The sequence below is a fragment of the Rhea pennata genome, chromosome 3, assembly GCF_028389875.1.
Source record: "Rhea pennata isolate bPtePen1 chromosome 3, bPtePen1.pri, whole genome shotgun sequence".
Classification (NCBI taxonomy): Eukaryota; Metazoa; Chordata; class Aves; order Rheiformes; family Rheidae; genus Rhea; species Rhea pennata.
The window spans coordinates 24,404,422-24,428,429 of record NC_084665.1 but is presented as its reverse complement, the minus strand read 5'-3'; the positions used below and the strand labels follow the sequence as shown (position 1 = coordinate 24,428,429).

At 35.3% G+C, this 24,008-nt stretch overlaps 1 protein-coding gene across 8 annotated transcripts in view; it reads right to left on the bottom strand.

Moving 5' to 3' along the window:
- The window catches only part of ESRRG (estrogen related receptor gamma), a 385,220-nt gene that overhangs the window by 50,596 nt on the left and 310,616 nt on the right, over positions 1-24,008 (bottom strand). For all 8 annotated transcript variants that reach the window (XM_062571814.1, XM_062571807.1, XM_062571812.1 and 5 more), the window contains 2 exons: positions 4,664-4,774; positions 119-280 (listed from right to left, as the gene is read on the bottom strand). In XM_062571814.1, the coding sequence (XP_062427798.1) occupies positions 119-280; positions 4,664-4,774 (273 nt within the window). The remainder of the gene's footprint in view (positions 1-118; positions 281-4,663; positions 4,775-24,008) is intronic.

Sequence of the window (24,008 nt, the reverse complement as noted above, 5' to 3'; positions counted from 1 at the left end):
AGCCTTAAGAAACCTTTACACATTGTAATGAGAGAACAAATCATTTTTGTTACCACAAGATAATAATCCATACGGTGATTTCAGTACGTCATTTATTTGCAATAAATACCGTACGTACCTGGAATATGCTTGGCCCATCCAATGATCACCACCAGCTCTCTGTCTGCCAGGTCACAGAGAGTGGTAAGCGCTTTGATGTCACTGTCTGGAACAGTGGGGTCAGGCATAGCATAGATCTTCTCTGGTTCAGCCACCAGCAAGTGGGAGACAATCTTGTTATCTGTAAAAATGGTCCAGAACAGTACAAGATCACCAGTAACATCACTCTACAGTTGCCTCACATTTCAAGGTGCACAAGAATTTCTCTGAAGATACGGGACTTACTTCAATCTTCCTGTAACACTATTGGTTTCTACAAGCAGTTACAGCAGACAAATTCAATCCATTAAAAACATTTATCATGCACAAAGCAATACTCAGATATTATGCTCCTAAGAAAATAAATTTCATGGAATATGGAAATACATGATCACATCTTAATATTGGAATAAAATCTTTACAGAAAAATCTTCATGCATTGTAATGTAGTTTTAACTGCACAGACAGAAGAGTTTTGCTTTTCTTTAATTACTTATTAAAAAAAAAAAAAAAAAAGCAGATACAGTTTTTGACCATGTAAATAGCACAAGCAATTAGCGAATCACTGAAATCTGTAACTTCTGACAGTGACTCCAACTGCCATTCTCTGCCTCAGATGTCACTGTTAAACTGTCCTAACAGAATGGTCTCAGGACTTTCTCAGTGCTTATCATCCCATATATCTTATATTACATGTACCCTGCCTGTAAAATGTTAACAATAAATCTGTACTCTTCGGGCCTATCCAGTAAGAAAAAAGGGGTCCTGTCATATATTTGTTCTTCTGTGAAACACACTCATTTAGAATCATGTATAAAACTAGCTTCATGAAGTATAAAAATGCAGTAAGGGTCTCCTCTCATTTCCAGTCAGGAATAGCTATTAAAATCAATAAAAGAGTGTAACAACAGATGGAGCTCCTATCTGAAAAAAACGGTTTTGTGCAGAGAGTGATATTTTATCATATTCACATGCTTGTTATTTCTATTGATATAACATTTTAACTTATATGTTTAATATTTACTTTTTCATTCAGATGGATTGTGAGAAGTCTATCTGGAATAATCAATTAAGTTATAATGAAAAGTGAAAAAAGAAGAGTAAAAAATCCTGGAAGATTTACTGCACAGGTTTGCTACTCCGCACTATATACGTAGGATAAACATAAAATGAGCATTATATCGACACAGAGGCACACTAGAAATATGATTTGCTGCTCTGAGAACTCAGTGTGAAAGACGGAGAAAGGACTAATTCACTGAGGCTCCTAAAAAAGTGTGTAGTATTATACTTCCTGCCGACACATGTTTTGTCATGGAATGCCACAAACGCACCACCGGAATTTAAAGTCCAAATAAGCGCCCTTTAGTGAATTTACACTAATCCTTTTCCCTTCCTTAGGGTGAAAAGTTGATATAAACAGGAACCAATTGGGAAAAGGTGCTAAATATTCTCTGACTGCAGAGAAGGAATGAATTGTTATTACTGTCCCCTTCCACGTGCAAGTCCCAGGACAGAGGACAGCGCCCTCACCTCTGGGAACCACCGTGGGAGCAGAGAGGGCTCTGAGTTGCCCAGGAGCGCGGCACGGGCTCCCTTCCAGCCCAAGACAGATTTCCGTAATATACTCACTTGCTTCTGATACCTGCTACTTTACAGCTCTTTTGTGACATGGACTCCTTGATTCTGATCTATCGTCTCTAGAATTTTTGCCTTATTCCAAATCTGTGTGTCAGAGGTTGTGATATATGTTAGTCCTTCATAAAATAAGTGCAAGAGCCAACTGGAAACCATCACATCAAGTGTGTTTTATTACAAGGGGATACGGTCATGTTTTATATGAACTGCAGGAACTATGCCAATTGAATAATTCTTGATCTCAATATTCTACTGATTATCACACTGATTAATGGGGAATTCTATTCTGATTTAAAGATGACAGATGGTACTTTTAACTTATATTCGCAAACAGTCTTTGCTCATACTTTTTTATTTTTTAAAGTCTTTGATACTATTTTTAATTTAACACAGAAAATTTCATATTTCTGAGTGAACATAGATACCATTGCTTCCTCCAAAACTCCAGTATTTTGTAGGTATTGAAAAATGGGATAAAGAAAGTAGATTTTCTTAATATCAAAACACACATAGATGAGGACTTAAGCTTTTTTATCCTATGATAAACAAATGAAGAACCACTCACATCCCCAAGTTCTGATTTCTCCCTGCTAAAAGACAGAAGAAATAGCCAAAAAAGCCTTATTCCCTTTTTTATAAGGTACCTCATCACAGACTTTTCGCAGATGATTCAGGAATACTATATATTTTGATTTATGATTCACAAAATCAAAAATTGTTTTATTTTCACAATTAAACATGATCTACAGGCAGGCTATTAGAATCTATGGTGAAGCTGGGAAATTATTATGGAGACCAGAAGTACATCTAGGAAATATCCTCAAATTGTCAGTTCTTTCACTATAGGGAAAAAAGGCTACATGTTTTGGAGCATATGCTAATATACAGCATAGGAAAATTCTGAATGTACTCAGAAAGCCCCATCACTCAGAAAATTGAATAGCCATGAGCACTGTTTCTTGGTAAATCTTATTTAATGTTTCCCTAATTAGAATCAATAGAACCCAATTTTCATTCTTCTGCCTTTGTTATACACAAACTATCAGTCAGGGTCCAGAAAATCTCCCAGGCTACTTCTACACAAAACTGATTCAACTGCTTCTGGACAGTTATCTGACAGGATCTAAAAATTAAGTTTTACAAATGTTTATTAGAAAAAATATTTTTAATTGGAGTAGCTATAGAAAATTAAGGGAGGAATTTAGATAATGAGTAATCATTTATAAGGAGGTTAGTTTATCTCAGACAAATGTAGCTTAGAGAAATCGGTGTAGTTATCTTCTTAAAGGTAATGCAACACACTACTTTGCAGTAATCTCGGGTTTATAGAGAGATTCTTGTATTTCAGTGCAACAGTGTTAACCTCTGTCCATATTAAAAGGCTTGGGTTCTTTTATTTTTGCCTGTTTGGTTGTGGCTTTTTGGTGTGTTAGGCTCGCAACATTTCAACTCAATGACAACATCAAGTAAATGAAAAATTGACAATCTGTGCACCCAGGAAAACTAAACCTCTAATGAAATTAAGCATTAGTTTATTAAATTTTATTGTATTATCAGAAAGTTTTTATTATAATGTGCAAAATCTGCTTAGTGTAGATTGTATGTACAGAACGGTACAAAAGCTTATGCAGGCTGAGTAGAAGATGCCAGATTGGACAATTGAAGGAATATAATCAGCATAATGTTTTTTGGAAAGGCAAAAGGAAACTACGCCATATGTTCACTTAAGCCTTAATTTTATGTAAAAACTGGCTGTTTTTTCTTTGACATAGCTAGAATGCCCTTTCACTTACAGTTCAAAGACTGTTTATGTGCTCTCCAGCTCCCCATATGCTCAAACGTATTGTACACAGCACTGTCCCCTACTGGGGAACACGAACTGGAACAGATTCCAGTTTCCGTACAGCCAGGTACTGTCAAGAACCCCAAACTGTCATGTGCGTTGCTTTTTCTGTCCGAGATGTAGTGAGCAGAGGGAAAGGGAGAGAAGGAGGAATTTTCCCTCACTTCCTCATTTCTCTGTTTTAATAGCAAATTAACCTTTTTGACAGGATATGCGAATTCTACTTTGAATTTGGATGAGTTTACAAGCACTTGCTAAGGAGTCTATGCCTTTGCAGGGTAACACACTAGGCTCTTGCACTACAGCTATAATGCTATTAAATTTACTTCATGGAATTAGTACAGTCGCTGCTTGAGTTTATATAAGCTGCAGAGCAAAACCCCTAACTATTTTTAGTTAATCGCAAAGAGGATGGAACTTGTATTTTAGCAATGAGATGATCAGCTCTCTCTCTTTTAATTTCAGCCTGGCAAGATATAATCAAGGACATTATTAAAAAAAGCCAAATAAAAAAACTCATAATGCTTATAAAGGTATCAGAGCCAGAACTACCAATCTATGCTTGTTATTAGCGTGGCATATTGCTGTTTTAATCTAATGCTAGGTAGTGTATTAACCTTGTATAGGTATAAATTAATGAGGCTCTTAATGTATTTTCATTGGGAGGCTGAGCAGTCAAACTCATTTAGTTAGTGAAAACTACAAAAATCACTTTCTTGTGAAATCTGAAACTAGAAGCTCCAATGAACTAATGATCACAGGGTGAACCATTTTATATACCAATAAAAATAAAGTTAACCTGTAAATGTAAAATTTGCACTGCATAGCCCATGCATTTACACACCTCCACCTGCAAAAATATTTCTTGTTTAACTCTGCCTGAGAAAGGATGAGCGTATTTAAAACAAAGTATGCTTATAGCTAAATGTGCTCATGGTAGCATCTTCCAACCAAATCTCTGCCTCAGTTAGAAGAACTTAGTGAACAGGACCAGGATTCCATGTCTTGTATTCCAAGAAAAGATGATACATCTGATGTACTTACATGGCTTTTTTGCTGGCTGAACTAGCTGAGGGTTCAGGTATGGGCTATTCTCTGCATCTATTCTGCGTTTGTACTTCTGGCGACCTCCACGTACTCTGTCTAGGCGGACACCTATATTGGGAAAAATAAACAAATACAGAATTAAATATATGTTAAGGATGCTTTTCAGCAAACATCTTCTATCTCTTGCCTTCCCATATTTATTTAAATGTATGTTTATTTCAAAATAATAATTTTAAAAAACAGTAGTAAACAGTACTAAAAGTATTTGTAAGCTATTTAGATTTTTAGACATGCAACATTAAGTTCACTTAATGTTCTTTCACTAAATGAACATTTCCTGTTCATTTAAAAGCTTTTTTATTTTAACATAACATTAATAACAGCTAGTGAGTTTAGTTTTTGTTTGAAAAAAGTTTGATCTGAAGTCTTCTTTAGCAGAAGCAAGATCCTCTTCAAAGCTGTAGTAAACACCATGGATATGCAAGGCTATCATCATGAGCAGAAAAGTACAGAGAATAAGAACTTCATAAACAATTAGTGTTGAATACAGTTGAGATATAGTCAAAAGCAATGCTTTAATTTACATTACCAGAGAACACAAAAAATGACCCTTAGTTAAATAACAACATATATGTGGTTTAAAGACCCGAAATAATTCATGGGGGTTTGAAACAAATTGTATGGGCGTTCACATAGATATCAGCAATGATGAATTAACATGCACATTCTACCTCCAAATTGCTCATTGCTCTAGTAAAGTGTTCTGATACCTGTACTGTATAGATACATAGGAGCCCACCTTTTTGAAACAGGCTGCTCTCATAGAGAAAATTAAAAAAGGAGGGGAAAGAAAGGATGATAGGTCCTATAAAACAATTAAGTGTTTTTGTTTCCTTCTTTATTTCCTGAGACAGATTTCTGGACAACTAGCAAGAATATCAGTATAACCAAGCAGTAGCATATCATTGAAGTTGAAAAATCTCAGCACATAGCAGAGCAACAGGATCTCGAGTGCAAAGTATGTCCCTGATGACATGGACTTAACTATACTACAAGCCAAGAAACATGCAGCAATGATTCATAAGAGCAATGTATTATAGCTCACTTTCTCACTTCTCTTTTCATTTTCTACTTTAGATCTCTTCCTTCTATTTATTTTCCATTGCCATTATTATACCATCCCCCTGTTCTCTTCCACTCAGGAAATACCTCCAGAATTGGCTTCTGGAATGCATACAAGCCACCATTAAGAGAAGCTACAGTTTATGAGTAAAGCATGAAGAATAGGGATTTATGTGTTGCCCATGAACCTGCCCTGGCAGCACAGTATAACTGTCAGGAAAGGTCTCTCATTCTTCTTTCAAACAAAAGAAGGAAGAGGACTGACTGGATTGACAGAAAACAAAAAGCCAAAAATTGAAGGGCAAGTCTTTTTTCGGTTTTCATTTCTATTTCTTCTCTATTTTTTGATTTTTTCTTTTCTTGTTATATCTGCTGTTCTTAGCATTTGCACAAATCTAACACACAGGAACACTCTAACTGACTCGAGGAATATGGTAGTTTAAAGATCTGATCCTGGCCTCTTCTACTCAAAGTGGATGTTTTGCATGGATGGCGGTCTCATTTGCCTAAATGGACTGTTCATATCTGCAAACGTTAATAACATGGAAGTTATTTGGCGTCAGGTCACAACCAATGTAACTGTAAAACAGTGCATTATATATGAGAACATTCACTACTTTTGCTCACCAGGAAATTGGATAGTAATCATCTGTATTGAATAGTGAAACTTCATTCATTGTAGTGTAAATACTGTATTTTCTTCTCTCAAACACACGTACATTTCTCACTGTACTGTACGAACACACTTTTGTGAATCACATCATATAAATAATAAAACTAATCAACCATATATCCAAAGAGGTCAGTTTGCAACTATGAATGAAAATTCCTTACTTATGGTATTTACCTACATTCCCTACCGCACCCGTGACTGATCTGTGGTCTAAGCAATTTGGTATAATTTCACAGTGATTAAATCAACAGAGAATGGGTATATTTGTTTGTTTTTAAAGTTGTATTTAGAAATGCATTATCTACAACAATATATTTAAAAACTATTAGTTAAAAACTGCTCAGAGTTAATGATAACTCGGTGACCTCTATTCTTGAATCATGGTGTTTCAGCTCTACCCAAAGAAAATGGCATTCAGGACAACACACTTCCATGAAACCATACAGCAAGAGATCAAGATCTGATAGTTGAATATTCAGCAAAAGGCAGAGGGTTAGAACAAGGCACACGTGAGATTGGTGGGATTATGAAAAAGACGGCCCAGCATTTGAAGAAAAATAGATAGAAAATTATTTCTGCATAATTCAGATGTCATCCTTCTTCCTGCTTGGGAACAGATTTCATAGTGATAAAAGATGGATAGCATCAGACAGAAGTATGTTTAATCAAAAAGTAATGGAACTGAAGCTTAAATTAAAATAATATAAATCTACCAAGACGAACAATTTTTTACCTCCTTTGCTTTTGCTGAGATACACATTCAAGACATTCACATATTCAGTGGAAAGGAAATACCAACAGATGTCATAATAGCAAAATTATACAAAGATCCATGTGCTTACATATATATATATATATATATATATATATATATATATGTATATGTATATATATCTACTTGTAAGTATAGCTATATTTTTAAATTACAAATTTTACAGTTCTACTTACTAGTGAATAATGGTACCACCTATCTTAAAATTACATAAATCTGTTATATAATTAGTTTGCATAAATCTGTTATATAATTAGTTCAAATTCTAATGCAAAAATTATTTTAATAACATAATACCAACAGAATATAAACCGCAAGTTTATAAGCCTTTTCTTAAAACTGATACAAAGTTTACCATTCTAGCTTATAAGCTTTCATCTCTCCAAATACTACCACAAAGTAAATATCTTGGAATCAATTTCTGATAATCTCACATACCTTGACTGGCATTTTATTTCCCAAGAGTAAACATAAAGCAAAATTCTACCCAAGAATTAAGAAAGTATGCCAGACTGACATCTGGTGAAAACTTATTGGAGTTTGGAGGGTAGCAAACTGAAATACAAAGGTTCTTGTGTATACGCACACATTTCCACTTACTTGTTTTTGGCAACTTGGTCCATTCACCCTTGTCAATGTCCCCAACCATAAACCAAAAGTGAAGAGGAAGATATCCATCCCACTCAGATCACTGGTTGAACTGCACTAGAAGTATTATCATTACAGTTGGTTAGGGTCTAATTATCCATTACTGTAACCAAGCAAAGCTCCCCTCAAGTCAAGCAAGCACGTTCCCCAACACTGCATTTCATTTTGTGAATTCTTCAACAGAAAAACAAAAACAAAACTCCAAGTAAGAAAAACTGTGGCGTCCTCAGGGAGTCTTACTGCAGCACAAATACAAAGAACAAGCCTGCTACCGATCATAACATGACTTCAGTGGTCAAGGCTGCAACACATTCGCGTTGCATCTTACAAGTGCAACTCATTTGAACTCATCCGTTCAAAAGTGATGGGAAATCATGACTTAAAAAGCTCAGAAGATATGGATTAGACTGGAACTGTAATATATGGAGATGTGAAAACTATGTAAATCAATAACTACTTTTTTTAAAGAAGGTAATTACACATACTAACACAACTGCAGAGTCTCTCTAGCTGGCCTTAAGGGAAAAAAAATGGTCTCATAGTTACAACACTAGCTTCAATAAAACAATGTTCACTTCCTGATTCTTCACACAATCTTTGCATGACTTTCTATCAAAAGCTTGCCAGCATAAAATAAAATTATATTGGCCCCTCACTCTGAAGATGACATACAGTCTTGCAAAGAAATAACTGAAAACTAGGGCTGATCTACAAAGTGAGCTACCCTCCGGTATTTCAACCTAAAGAAACTTAGCACAGACAAATCTGAACTCTCCATTTGCTCCATTTTTCCTCATCTGCTCCTCCCTTACTATCACTGCTGCAAATTATTGTCCTGTTTAGTATGCCTTTTCTCACACTGCCGAGAGGCCCTGGCATGGGACAGGTACCCCACTGTAACTGTTGCTATATAATCAAAAAAATTGCCCTTGTCCCAATATATAATTCTGTCATTCAAGTCTCCAGCATGATAATCATATTTAACTACTTCTCCTTCTCCACACAGATCCAAGCCATATATGCAGACGCAAAGTGTGCCATTTATTCCTTTATAACATAACTTTCCTCCACTTTTCCATTCCCTCCTTCCTACCATGGATACTGGTCTTCAGTGTTCAAGTGTTCTTTTCTCCCACTAACATCCTGGTCCTTTCCATGGAGCTCTGTATCTACAAGAAATTGGCAGGTTAACTTCCTTCAAATCCTCTTCCAGACCTACCAGTGCCAGACTGTCTATGAGAATTTACTAACTACCTGTAATCAAGGATAGCTTTATACTGTGTGAAAAAAAAATCTAATCCATTTAAATATGAACTGAGATCTAAATACATCAAACTCTCTCTTCCTGACAAGGAAAACATATCAGTGAAGAGCAGGTATGAGACCAGAACCAAACCCACAGTGTTAAGTTCCCTAGGAACTTTCAGCCTGCATTCCCTTCCATCTCCCCTTCGTAAGACAAGAGAAATACGGCAAACGGCTTGTTCTACATTCTGGCAAGCTCCATCTCCAGTTCAGCATTCTGTATACACTTAACTAGACTCTCAACTCATTTTTCGAGCTATGTAACTGGGTAAAGCTCCACTTTACTACGGATGGTCTGTAAGACTCCTAGCATTGTCTTAAAATGTTATCAGGAGACCAAAAAGAATGGATACTGAAATAACTGCATCTTTCTGAGCTCTAGAGAAACATCAGTAGCAGAGAAAAAAACAGATTAACAGCAAAATCAGAAACAGCAAAAGGAATTTTAATGGCAGATTCTGATGTGGTTCTCCTTTGGGACAACATCTTGATAGAGTGTGCCACTTCGACCTGAACACACTGTGCATATTTATAAGATTGCTGGGTAAGCTTGGGTGAATGTTATAAACACAGGGTTTTGCATTTATTCTGACCAAATGGGAAAAACAGTTGATTTTTCCTCCATGAGCACAGTCAGAATGCATTTGGAGATAAGAGCACACGGTCACCTAGTTACTCTTTAGACAATTCGTTAATCTCTGTAATTTGGGATTTGAGAAGTGTGAGGCCACTGCATTAAACCTAAAGTTTAAAAGATTTGCAGTGGAAAAAACACTTGCACACAAGTCCTTTAAGCCGCAACAGACCTTTCACAACATGGTAGAAACATGCAGGAAATAACACAGCGTGAAGAAAAAGGATAATATGAGCTATCTTTTCTTTGGGATCTGTATATTTGTTTCATGTGCTGAATGATAAGGATACCAGAGAGCTTTTGAAATCAATTTACATAGTATTTGGACAATACCATGGGCAGGTAAAAAATCAGCCAGCGATGTAAAGTGCATTCCATTAGGCATTTCCATTCCATTTTTTGAAAACTGTGTCCTAAGTCATCAAAGAAGATAAAAGCTGTGGCTCACATTAAAGCTTTCTTGATCTACAGCTGAATTAACAATTAGCAAGGGGAAGGCTTTAGTGTTTTGTCTTCCGATAGCCATCTGCACTATTAAACACATTATTTAGTGTAGCACAGGAAGTCTAAAAGCCATCCTCCTACTTTATATTCAGTCAGAAAGAATGTATTTGTTAGCATGGGATAAAACTGGCTATTCTCAAGAGGTGCTTACAAAACAACTTAGTTTAGGAACCTGTTCCTGTTATGGAATGAAAGACAGCACTTAATGCTTATTACTTTGATATCTAACTTGCTCTGTGACTATGGGTAAGTTGCTTAGTTTATCTGCTCCTCAGTTTCCCAGAGGACAACACTTCGCTGGACTCTCACAAAGATCTGGGACAAACATTTTTATTAATTAAGAAGAAAATAGAAAAGGTTTTGGGTCAACTGAAAATATTTAGCAAACTTTCCTGGAGGGAAAATAAAAGCAGAAAAATATTCATTGTTTAGAATGTTGTTTCAAACCAATGTTTCATTTCAGAATTTGCCCATGTTTAAAAACTTAAAACTGTTTCTAGAAGATCAAATACAAGTAACGTTTTGGCAGATTCCTTTTTTCCTGGGGGAAAGGGATGAGCAGGCTGGACTTTCCTAAAAGAACTGAAAAAATTCACTTCGGCTACAGCTCAGAGGATTTTTTTTTGAGTTTGACAAAAGACCTGATAAATGTGTTACTTACACAGCTCAGTACTCAACCTTTCTTGAAAGGAACATTAACTTTGCATGAACTAATCATCTACATGCTGAATTTTTGTGCATTGTCATTTATGCATTAAAACATAAAAGAACATGCATAAAATCCACTTAGTTTTCCCATGCAAATGAGATTTTGTGTAAATAAATTCTATTATTTCCTTAGCACAAGTGATTTCCAGTGAAGAATGGCCCATAAACAATTAGGTGCACATGAAGAAAATGTGGCATAAAATGGTCAGAATATTACTATTGCTTTACATTTTTTAAGGTTCCATATGAAGCTGAGTATCCTAATCTGTGACACTCACAAATACAAATTAGGTCAAATGCAACAAGTGACAAGTTTTAATTGAATGTCTTCTGTCTGCAATTCTGACAAAAGGTGAATGGAAATAAATGAGTCTGGCAAGACAGCCCTGAGCCTTACAATACCCAATATCTCATTATTTTTAAACAGCTATCTATAAACTGATGCTGACAAGCCTTGAACCTTTTATTTCTGCTCAAGAAGAGGTGAATGTGTAGAAAAAAGAATAAAAACAGGACAGCTACTCTGTTGCATTAAACATACAATATCCATTATCATCTCCCAAATATTATCAAAGGAAATCCTTTTACATTTCAAATAAGAGCTTAAAAAAAATTGTTTCTTATCCAGAAGAGAGATACACTCTGCACTCAGTTCTGGGTACCTAAATTTGATCTTTTGTGAGTTTTATACTGCTAGAATTAGAACATTAGAATTATGCTAGATTCATGCTGATTTGGAAAAGGCTGAAATCAGGCCACTAAATATAGGCTACTAAAGTTGTACTTCTTTTACTTTGCTTTTTATAAGTAAGGAAGTTGCAACCAAAAGTGAGCATTTGCAAACTATGAAGCAAAAGCTATGGAAAACTAAGACTGTGGAAATACAAAGCTCTGATGTTTCCAATATGAAACAGTTTACATAATAGTCTTCTTTCAAATTTACCTGGATTACTCATACAGTATTAACTAGGGAGAAGCATAAAATACTGTAAAAACTTTTAGGAATAATACAGAAAATACTGTTGCTAATTGCACTTTTTCATTTCACATCAATGTGCTTATAATCATAATATGTTACAGTATATACCTTGTTTTAATTATACATATGACACCCTGGGACAACATGTAAGAAGAAATAAAGGCAATACACCATTAACTAAATACCACAAAAATGTATTTAGATTTAATTACACAAGACACTATCTTGTTTCAGAGTTCAAATTACAACCAATTTAATAAGGTGGAGCTTGCTGGGCTGTGAAGTTGCTACTGCATCAATACACTTGTAACCATCACCCCAAAGTGACAAGTGGAGACTGAGAAACGACAGCTTGGCTGATGATCCAAGGAGAGGGCAGGGAACACAAAGAGACAGAAAGGTCAAAAAATAAGCTGGAACAAGGCTTTATCAAAGCTTGAAGGTCAAAAGCAGGCTTTTATTCTAGATCACATCAGCAAAGCTTATAAAGAATTCAAGAGCTATTCTAGTGACAACTCTAATAGAAAAGAAGTCTAACTGTTAAGTTCTGGACCATTTGCTGGTGAATCTCAAGAGAGATAGGAAGATTGAAATAAAATGCATTACAATAATCGGACTGTGAAGTACTAGTAGCATGAATCATGATCTCAATACCCTTCTCAGATACAATAATGTGCAGTTTCACAATATTTCAGTTAGTGATGTGGACAATGTTGGATTCTGGAATTAATCTGAGATCCAGAAGACACAGGAAAGTTCATAATAATGTGAGTTGAAATAGTTACATAAAATCATCGTATCAGTCCTAGTGGTACCAAAAAGCAGCTTGCTTAGAATTATGATTTCTACCTAGACAAAGTGATTCTATTTTACTGGAACAGAACTGGAGGAAATCAAAGAGTCACTCTCAACATATTAAATCTCTAAAGTAGAAAATACTAAAGTTCTTTACCCTAACAAACACACTGCTTTTTTTTTTCTGTTTTCTATCTTTTTTCTTAACCCCCCTCCCCTTTTTTTCTCCTTTGGGACAGTATCTTGCTCATCTTCATCAAGGAGAAGCCAGTTTCTTCTGAACTGAACAGTACAAGTGCAAGACAAATAAAATTCAGTCTTCAAATTGCACTCATCTAACAGAGCAAGGGAGACTTTCCTTTTAAGTTAAGGTGGCTTTCTATTGCCAACTGAGTTTAAATTGGCCTAAGTGCAAAAATGTATGTTCTCAGACAATTCCAGACTTCTCCAAAGCTATTCAAGGAAGTATCATTTTGCCTTTGTCTTTTCTCTTCACATACATGGAACAATGTTAACCATCTCTACAATCTATCTTATAAATACGTACTGCGTAATTACAAACTATATGTTTGTTGATGTAGTATTATATAATTCTTTTCCTCATAATGATTTGTGGAACCTCTTCACTTTTATACTTCTTTCTTCAAGCATTCTCAAAGGGTATGTCAGAACTCTGAACCTCTTCCTTCATCCCTCTACATCCTATCTTACAGCACTGCAGAATCTAATCCAGCTGGTACAATGGGAAAATAACCAAAGAAGCTTAACTCATGTCTCAGCCTCACATCTGTCTCATGTCTTAGGATCTAAAGGCTAACGCATTTTTAAGAGCATTATATTTTATCACAGTTTATAGTCTAAGTGTCTATCACTTTTACCTATGTATCTGGAAATTAGAATATCTAGATTAGATATTAGAATATCTATCTACTTAATGCACAGAAAATGTGCATGCCAATATTGTGCAAAAGAATGGGGTACGTAAAAACCACCAACTTTAGGTAGAAATGAGGGCTTGGAATATGTGAACGATGCTCTTGCATTTTCTGTCGCTTTCAGTTCTGCAGCAAATATATGAGCATTTTGTCTTTTGTGTGCTCTTATCTTGTTGGTAAACTCTTTTTCAGAATTAGATGGGGAGTTACAAAATAGGGTCCCATATAAACTCTTACAGTATAACTATAGGTTAATTCTATCTTCAAGATAATAGAAGATCTTATGCTACAAGTTTCAGGTGACTTAGACCAATACCATGGCTCTTCTGTACTTTATGATTCCTGTCCACATACTATTTGTTTCTTAAAACTCTACCTAGGAGAGAAAAGTCAGCAATGGATTGCATCAGTTTGTAGAAAAAGTAGCCAAATTTTATGACTGTAAAGAATTAAAAATCCCTGGTTTCTATTCTCTTTTAGACTTCTCTCTGGGCAGTTGCTTACCGTAAATGGGAATATTTATCTGGTATTTAGGTGAAAAAAAATCAGTAATCTGGGTTGATATGTTTAGACTGGAGGGCACCAACATACCATATCATAGCACCTTTCTGTACAGTGTTGCTTCTGGCAGAAAACATCAGACTTAAAGCAGAAGAATACACTGGAACTCTTTTATTTTCAGAATACTGTGTGCAGTGGGTTAAAGCGATCAGTCAACAAAAAAAACCAAAACTCTTGAAAATTTAGTGGTTGGATGGACATCAAACTAAGACACACTGTAGTAAAATAATAATAAAAAAAATAAACAACTATGTGGTGGTATTGCTTCCTGACAGTGGTTACCTTGTGGTTTAACTCATTCTGCTGAAAGGTGGAAACAAAAAGGGAAGACATGTTCTCTGCATTCACTATCATCTGACAGCAGCTTTCCAAGATAATAGTGATTTAATCTACGTCTTCATTTTGTGAACATATTTGTGTTGGCACATACATTCTAACATGCATGAAAAGTAATCAAAGAGTCCAGGGAACGTAACAGACTAAACTGGTGCATAAAATCAAACTGCAGTAACATTAAATCTCTAGCAAGCGTTTGGAAAAAATCACCTGATTCTGAATTACTGTGTAAACCACTCAAAATGGCAATGCCAGGAAGGGATTGTGGAAATTGCCTGTACTGAGGCCCAGTATCTGATCCACAAAACTCTTCATAAGCAGTAAGTGAACGTTTTATACGAAGTGTCAGAGCGCACAAACATCCGCCCTGAACTGTTCAGCGTCCTGTGAGTACTAAGAGAAGTCAGTGGCAGATTTGGTTGAAGGAAGGCCGTTAACTCAGCTATAAACTTCACATCTTTAAAAGGATATTTGTATCTTTATGTAAGATTATTGGGGAAAAAGATAGTTTAAAAATGCATTCTTCCTTTGTCTTTACTTAACCTTTCCTCTGTTATTCTGTGAACACCAGTGCGTGTACACGAGAATCAGAACATGAAACTGAGTAGGAACAAAAATGAAATCAGCCAATTGAGTTTTGCTGCTCAGGTTGAGTGAGCAGCAAAAAGGGGATTAGATTTTTAAGTTATTTCCTTTCACTAGAGAAAGCTCCAGTTCTTCAATTGAATTATGTGGACAGACCCTCCTGTCCATGTACACCACTGATTTCTGTGGGGAATCTCCTCTGCAGATGGGAGCATCTGCTTCCTGAACCGGGCCTCCGACATTTAAAATAATTCAGAGAAGGTTTTGAAAACATGGGAGAGCTTTTCTTCTCTGACGAATGTGATTTCTAAAATCAGTTTATACTGCAGATTTCCCAAAAGCATCAAATGTGGTGAAAAGTCATAAGAATAAAAAATACACTACTTTTTGAACCTTTGGATGTTCACTTTTTTCCCCTTGACACAATAAGGGCTGGAATATTCATATATATGTGCGTATAATAAATAAATAAATAAACGTATATTACATATATATAAAATCCTAAGACAGACTCTACTAGCTAAATTGTGAAAAGAACAGCAAATTACATTTTTAAAACCCGTGTAACAAGTGTATATATTCTATGCTTCATCTTGGTAAAGGAATGGATAAGAAAGCATTAAAGGCAAGAAGGTAGTATGTACCTGCAAAGTGCTGGGGACATAAACGCAAAAGTAAATGAAGTGAATGCATAAATACAAAAAATGAAGCTAACTCTTCATTTTATATATTAAATATGCCCCTGAACATATAACAACATTGTGTTCATGCCCAGAAGGTAAAAGGTAACTGATTTAGAAATCAATTTATATATGCTGTGAACTTCATAACTCGATGTAATGCCTAGCACTCTGGAGTGAGAGGTTATCCTGTTTGTGGCCTCTGCTTCTCTTAAGCTAATACTTGAACAATTAATGGGAAGTTTATTAGTGATACTACTTTACTGATACTACCACTAGAAGCCTTCCTTATAAAAGTACATGCTAGCCCACATATCCTCTATTCCTTCTATAATTATCATGAGGATTGGATCAGAGGGAATGCAGAAAACTCAAGCTGTAAAACATAATCATAATGTGTTCAATGTTTTCCAGCCTTTTTCAGTTGTCCATAAGGTTGCGCACAATTAATACTGAGAAAAAATGATTTTACTTTAATAAAACACAATAAATCTTGCAACAATTAGACAATACAGTTTGATTGTAAAATGCTCTCTGCTCTAAAAGAAAAAGTAGTGACAATTTTCTTCTAATCTGATATGAAATGTTGGATCTATTGGGAAATGGGTTAATAAATTCTAGGTTTTAAACCAGGCAGTCTGATTTACTGTAAACTTCCCCATTACAGCTATAGTAGATGCCTATCAAATTGCTTATGAGGACAAATTTATGGAAAATATCCAAGAGTAATGCTTTGTTCTTATTAAAATACATGAATATGTATGTAATTTTAGCCAGACTAAATTAACAAAACAAAACAAAAAGAAAGGCAAAAAAAGGTCAACAATAGTTGTTATGAGAATTATGCTTTTTGACAACAAGAATCCCCTCATTGTTAAAAATGCCTTTATAAAAAGATATTAGTGGGAGGAAAATACTTTTGTTTCAATTGCAATGGCAACTGCTATGAAGAAAAAGTGTACGAAGTGTACAAGGATATGTTAAGTATAATTAATTGGTCAATACAGTTAGACAAATGTTATTAAAAAAACATAAAAATTCTTCATCCTAAGGAATTATTTTTATATATAACTTTAACAGATACAGAATTAAAAAGCAAATTTAGTTTTGTTAAGTGAATAGTACTTGACAAGCACAGTCTATTTATGTTGGCACATGCTCACCATTCTGAAGAATGCATATCTCAATGGGAATACTCACTGTGTGTAATGTTAAACACATGCATATTTTATTTTTCTAGGGGCCATAAGGAGAATATTTACCAAACAGGAGATCAAGCTCTTCTCACTCCGTGCATTGCAAATCTAGTATAATTCCACTCAAGTCCGTAGACTTACCCAGAGTTACTTCTAAGGACAGGAAGGCCAAACAATTTGCTTTTATGGAGTTGCTATTTTTTTGAAATATTATGCTCCTTTCAAAATTTTCTGCTTTCTCTCCTATTTCTTTCCCAAGGTTCTCCTCCCTCCCATTATAACTGATATATATTGGATTCTTTCCTTCTTTTGTAATTTAAATATAGAGCTATACTTCTTTACCTGGATTTTATTCCTATAGACTGCGACATCCAGCTTTAAGAGACAATACAGTGAAAACAAGAGCAGAACTTACTTAGTGAAAAGAAGATAGTCAGTGTAGTAAATAACCTGAATAAACAAACCCACAAAGAGACATCTACAGAAATAGTTCAGGACTTTTACAACTAGTGGCGACAAAACAAACAAATGTGTATAATCCTCTCACAAGGATAGGCTGTGAGCAACTACCCCATGAAATGTATATACAACAAATCAATCTGAAATAGTCCTCGTGACATCCACAGCAACATCCAGGAGGAAAAAGTAAGTAAGTCCCCTCAGTATGATGATGAGAACAGTTACCAAAACCACTAAACGTACTAAACAGTACTAGCTCACCATAAAATTCAGCATATTTTGAATTGTATTTCATATTCAACAGAAACCCAAAATTTCAAGCAGAAAGAACTTTGGACAAATTATGAAACACCATTTCCAAGGTCCTCTTACATGACTTTAGTAGGGCATTTCATCTCTTTCATGTCTTTCCTGCTATATTTGAAGCATAGATACCTTACGATGTCCTTTTTTTCTTTTTTCTTTTCTTTTCTTTTCTTTTCTTTTCTTTTCTTTTCTTTTCTTTTCTTTTCTTTTCTTTTTTTTTTTTTTTTGGTTAACCAAACCTTTAATAATTTTTAAACTATTAAGAATATTGTTTTTGCTTTCAGAAGCAGTCATCCATTTCAACAAACATTTTCCTAAATCTTTTTTGATATTTATAAGCTCACTTTCTGGTTTTTTTCCTACTTTTCCTGTCTAAACATTCAAAGTCCACAGCCTAGTTTGCTAGATTTTTTTAACCTCAAACAAGATGTTACTTGAAACATTCTTATACAATTGCTATGATATTGAAGACATTAAAATTGTAAGGTCAGGAGAGGACAATCACAGCTTAAAATATTCATGCAAAGTAGAAATAAAACACATGAAAAATATTTACTTGATACTATTGCCAAGAGTATCAGAAATGTTCTTAGCATAATCATCATTTAGTTTTAAGGCTTCTTTAGTTCCTTTGAAATTCAGATTAAGAAACTATAATCTATATCTAAAGGAAAGACACACAGGAATTTGTTTTTATTACCAACCCATCCTTCTTTATGTGACCAAAAAACTCCCAAAAGAAACAGATATACACATATATGAATACACAAATATGCTTCTGTATCTGACATCATTTTTCAAAGGCTTTGCAATGGTATTTCCTTACAATGTTACCCAATTTGTTCTGATGCAGAAATAGAAAGGTACGTGCATCACTGTGGGGTGCAAAGTGGAATGCCTAGCTCTTTTAACCCAGATGATCATGAAAGAATGCTTTGGAAATTCACTATGACTGAATGGAAAGTAAAACAGCACATCTGAAAATAATCATTTACTTGAATACAAAGGACATCAGATTCTTCTTGTTCTTGAATACAGGTGAGTTCCTATGAGTTCCCCATGCAAAGAATATATTTCTGTTACCTCTGTAACCAGGGAAGCAGGCAAAGGTTGAAAGAAAAGCAAACTACCCTGCCCATGATGTGTTGCATGGAGCATACTTCTCTTTGACCAGCGTGAACACCTGAGATAAAGAGCATCATAAAAGGCTGTTCATGTCCTGCATATCACAGTCTAACTAATGAATTGCACTCCTTAATGGTTAAGAAAAACTAAGAATCAAAACCCTGAATTCCCTATTCATTCTGTTTGCCTGTCTTACATAGGTAATCCTTCAATGTATATATAGGAATTGTAAAACAGAGAAGTAAAGGTCTCAAGAACCATCTTCAAATAAAGTCTCAGTGAGGTTCAGTTTCCATATTTTAGATTTTGTCCATTTCCTCACCTCCAGATATTTTTCTCTAAGATCCAAACTTAAATATTTTAATCCCAGGGGACAAATTTGAAGTCATTTACGTTTTTTTTTCAGATATTCAGAAAGTTATTTTCTCCTAATTTTAATCTAGATCAGATACATTCAGAAGAATGGTATAAAAACATACCTAGAGTCCTGAACACGAGAGCACTGCTTACTACATCACTGTAACGTCATGACAGGAATAGGATCTTGCCCATATTTTAAAAGGAACCTGACTCAAACTGGTTTTCTTTCTTTTTCTTCTAAGGCTTAACTAGCCAGCCTGCAGAAAAGGAAGGAACTGGCCACTGAAGTCTTTGAAGCCTGTAACTATCTTACATCCATCAAAATTATATGTTGGTTATAGGAAACATCAATACATTTTCTGGGAACAATCACCTGCATGGGTTATTGCAGAAAATCAAAAGAGACAGCACTGAGAATGGATCCTATGATGATGGCTTGTAGGACTGAATACAGGATCTCTTTAAATCAGCAATCTCAATGGTCTTGACAAATCTGGTATTTTCTGGTACTGTTTCCTAAGGTTTTACATGTTTCCCATTTGTTGGCATGGTAGATTTATGTGAACATCACACACCTTGGCTTTGTTTAGGAGCACTGTTTCTAGAATTGAGGCAGGTTTTAGAAACTATAACACAATTCATTTTTTACTGCCTTTTCCCATCTTACAGAGTTAAGTTATTTTCCACTTGTCATGCCATTGTGTCAGAGATGGTGTGGTACTGTGGATTGATATCCCATTATTATTTTCTCCAGCTTGTGCATTTGCTTTTGAATTGCACAGTGATGTTCTTTTCAAACTACCCAAGAAGAGCAGAAATATAGCGAACTTCCATACTTTGTGTCAAGTTTACATGGAGTCTGCTGCGCTCTCAGTGATGGTACAAATATATTTCTTGAAACTCAGTTGGCTGTAGCTAAACATTAGATGAAAGTGAGGCTTGGACAGATATTCTAAATACATAAACTCAGTAGAATATTAGTGATATCTGAACCTTTAAATTAGGAGTAGGAGCAAAAAGTAAAAATAAGAACATATTACAAAATTTAGATTGAGATTCATATCTTTGTCTGGTCCTTTCCACATCTGGAGTTAATTTAATAGAAACCAAAAGATTGCTCTCCAGTCCCACATGAAAATTTTCTTAAAGTTCAAGAAAATTCAGACCTGGAGTTCTACCAGTTTGATAGGTACCATCCCCACATCCAGAATTATATGGCTCACATTTTTATTCAAAGCCATTTCTAAAAAAGAACATTCAAACAAAGTGATATTAATTTCCTCAAGCTAGAAAAAAAAAAAAATCCACACTGCATCTTTGATTTTTTTAATGCTCTAGTTAAAAAATGCATTTTTCAGAAAATTCTTCCCCTAGTTACCTAAATATGTAAGATATAATAAAAAAGCTTTTCATATGCCTATTTTTCCTATTCTAGTCTACTGCTTCTGCCCTGTGGGATGTTCTATAATCTTTGCATTAAATATAAAAAAATACACTCAATACTTTAAACTTCTTAAGTCATGGAGTATACCTTACTGCTGAATAACCCTTCTCAAAATTGCACATGGTTGGCAATTGTAAAAACAAACTAAACTGACTTGGATTCCAAGTGCTGAATGCATCCGGTGAAGGTCTTGTATCCTACTTAAGAAAGAGAGGACATAATTCATCTAAAGAAAATCCTACTGTGGCAGCATATGCATTAGAAAGAAATGCTCTGTATTCCGGGCTTTGAAGTGAAATGGAAAATAAAGTTCCTGTTTATCATGAGTTTAACTATTCTGTATGTAAGGTCTAAACAATCAATAAAGGAATTTTGCCTTTATTGGCAAATGTAGAAAAAGTTTCAACTTCAGTTATGTGGACCAGTCCAACTCATAATGAAGTGAAAAGATATTTACCTATTCATCTCAAACTCTTATTACTGAATTGGGTCACAATCAACTTATTTCCTACATAGCTCTCATACATCATGCATCAGAATACGAATGGAGATTCCAACAGGATAATACCAAAATTGGTTAGTACATATTATTTGATTTTTGAAAGTATAAAACTAAGTCAGTTTAGAAATTAGATCAGAAAACACGTCTTAATACATCCAACTGCAACACAGTTCATCCTATCAATGACAAAGATCAATACCCAGGGTAATAATTCCTACATTGCAAATAGGTAAGGAGAAACAGAGAATTCCTTCATGTCCTTCTCATTCACAAAAGATGGAGTGGATTATTTAGTGCCAGTTTCAAATAATTTTCGTTATTGATGTGAGGAACAAGATTTAAAAATGTTTCATAAGAAAGTGAGCATTGCAAAGGAACAAAACTTTTATAAAAATCTGAAAAAAATTTTAAATGGTACTCAGTTTGAAGACACTCCCTCCTTCAATTTTGAAGTACAAGGGCTTTAACAAAGTCTTCAAAATTTCATTTGTACATAGGATCAAAGAAAATCGGTGCTTCTTCCATCCAAATGTAGGATCTTAACAAAATCCATGAAAAATCAGGTTAAGTCTATCTTTTCAAAGGTTATCCATCATCACTTATTCTTTACTAAGGAATAGTTTACATGAGGACACACTTAAAGTTCAGTGTCATGCTCTAGGGCACTAAGATATCTGACATTAAAATAAGGTGATTTTACACAATTTTCTTGATGGACTAATGCCTGTTGTCCTTACTCAGAGAAAACTCCCACTGAGGCTCCCATGTCACTGAAATTCTGATATCAGACTTCTTCCAGCATGAATAATATTCATTGTACCCTCCTAATTAATGTAAGCAGTATTACTAGCATTTATCTTTCTTTTTCATTGCTATTTCTCAAGCAAAACGCACTGAGCTTTACTGTTAATTGTGATTAAAAAAAAAGAAATGAGCCAAATCAATTACAGTTCTCTGTCAATCTCTATGGTCGAAGCACAACTTTTACTGTTTTAATTAAATGAAGAAATAGGTCTATTGTTTAAAGGCATTAAAGAAGGCAATCAAAACTTGAAGTAAATCCATTTTGTTTTTACTGAGGGGCAGAGATGCCTATAAAAGCATTGCAGGTCTTTATTTGAACTTCATAGTAGTTGTGAAACTTATAAGAACCACAGTAACTATCCATTTTTCTTTCAGCTGAAGTACCACTAACTCCAAAGTGTTTGTGTTGTGAAGATACTGCTACCCACAGAAAAGTGCTGTGATTTTAATCCTGGGATAGCAAGAAGACAAAATCCTGAATGAAGATGGACACCTACCAAATGCACAGCAAAAATCTGAAGTAAAAATAATAATGACAACAAGAAGTCGTGCAGACTATCAATGACACAGGGAAGATTAGTAAAATTATACTGTTTATTATAAATACAAAGCTGATTTATTATACATGCCAGTAAGGGCCAGCCCATTAAAGTCAGCAGGAGTTTTGCCCATGGATTCACCTGAACAAAAACAGCCCTCTGCGTCAGAAGAGCCCATCAGGCCAAATCAGATCAGTTCCTTTGTATGCACCAAATAAACACACAAAAGCCAACGGAGACCTCTGCAACGCTTTAAACAAAGTCCTAAAGGAGCTGGGTGGTGTGTTGTGCCTCTTTAAGAGATGTTACCCTCTGCCACAGTCAAATTTCCTCCGACAAAGCTGTGAAGATATCTAAGAAGCCTTTCCTGGGACCATAAGCCAACCCAGGTGACAGCTGAGATGATGCTGCCCTGCAGCAGTGACCACCCTGCCATTCTGCTTCATATCTTGTCACCTGGACTAATCTTATCACCATGCCTGACCATCAAACACAGTATTTTCAAGTCACCAGAATAAGTCTTAAAAGGGTAATACTAGGCCCAGTTGTTCACTGGATTTGCAAACTGCAATCAGCAGTTGCTGGGCAAAGTTGCTCTTTAAAAACCAGGCCATGTGAGGAGGAGTTTGAGATTTGATTGATGGCTTTCAGGGAACCTGTCCTCTATTCATGGCAGTAATAATGTGTTCAAACTGTGGAGCAGCCAGGTCAGGGAATGAATGTGCTAAAATGTGCTTATTCACTAGTTTCTGGAGCACTCCTTCCCTCACCGAGGACCTATTGCTGTGAAAAGTGTGAGGTAGATTCAGCAATCCACACTTGTTTTATTGACACGTAGTTATTCATGCAAGTGCTTCCTCCGAAGTTAAGGTCACTACTTACTACACAAGTGTTAACCCAGGCAAGTAAAGGGTTGCACAGTCAGGATATGCAAGTTTTAAGATACTTCTAGCAGAAAACTGATTTTGTAGCACTTCTCAAGGCGTATTTCTTTCATAAAACTGACTTCTGCTTGAAACTGAGTAAAAATGGCCTATATATCAAAGAAATTACATTTTCCAGTGGGGGAGGTATACATATACGTAGGTACACACAAGCACACAAGCTGTTTCCCACATGTGCAACGATTTTTGCAGTCACCACAACAGTGCATTAACTGCCATTTCACCCCTTTTAGTCCTTGTGAACTTGAGCACAGGGTGGGCTAAATAACTCTTGTAGAATATAAATTCCCGCAATACTACTGCCCCTTATGCTAAGCAGGGTGTTCTATACTACTCGGCAAAGACTTGAGATCTGCTTTGGGAAATTGGTACCACCTTGCCAGTATAAGGTAAAAATTCAGAAGGCATATCTCCTGGTTACATAGT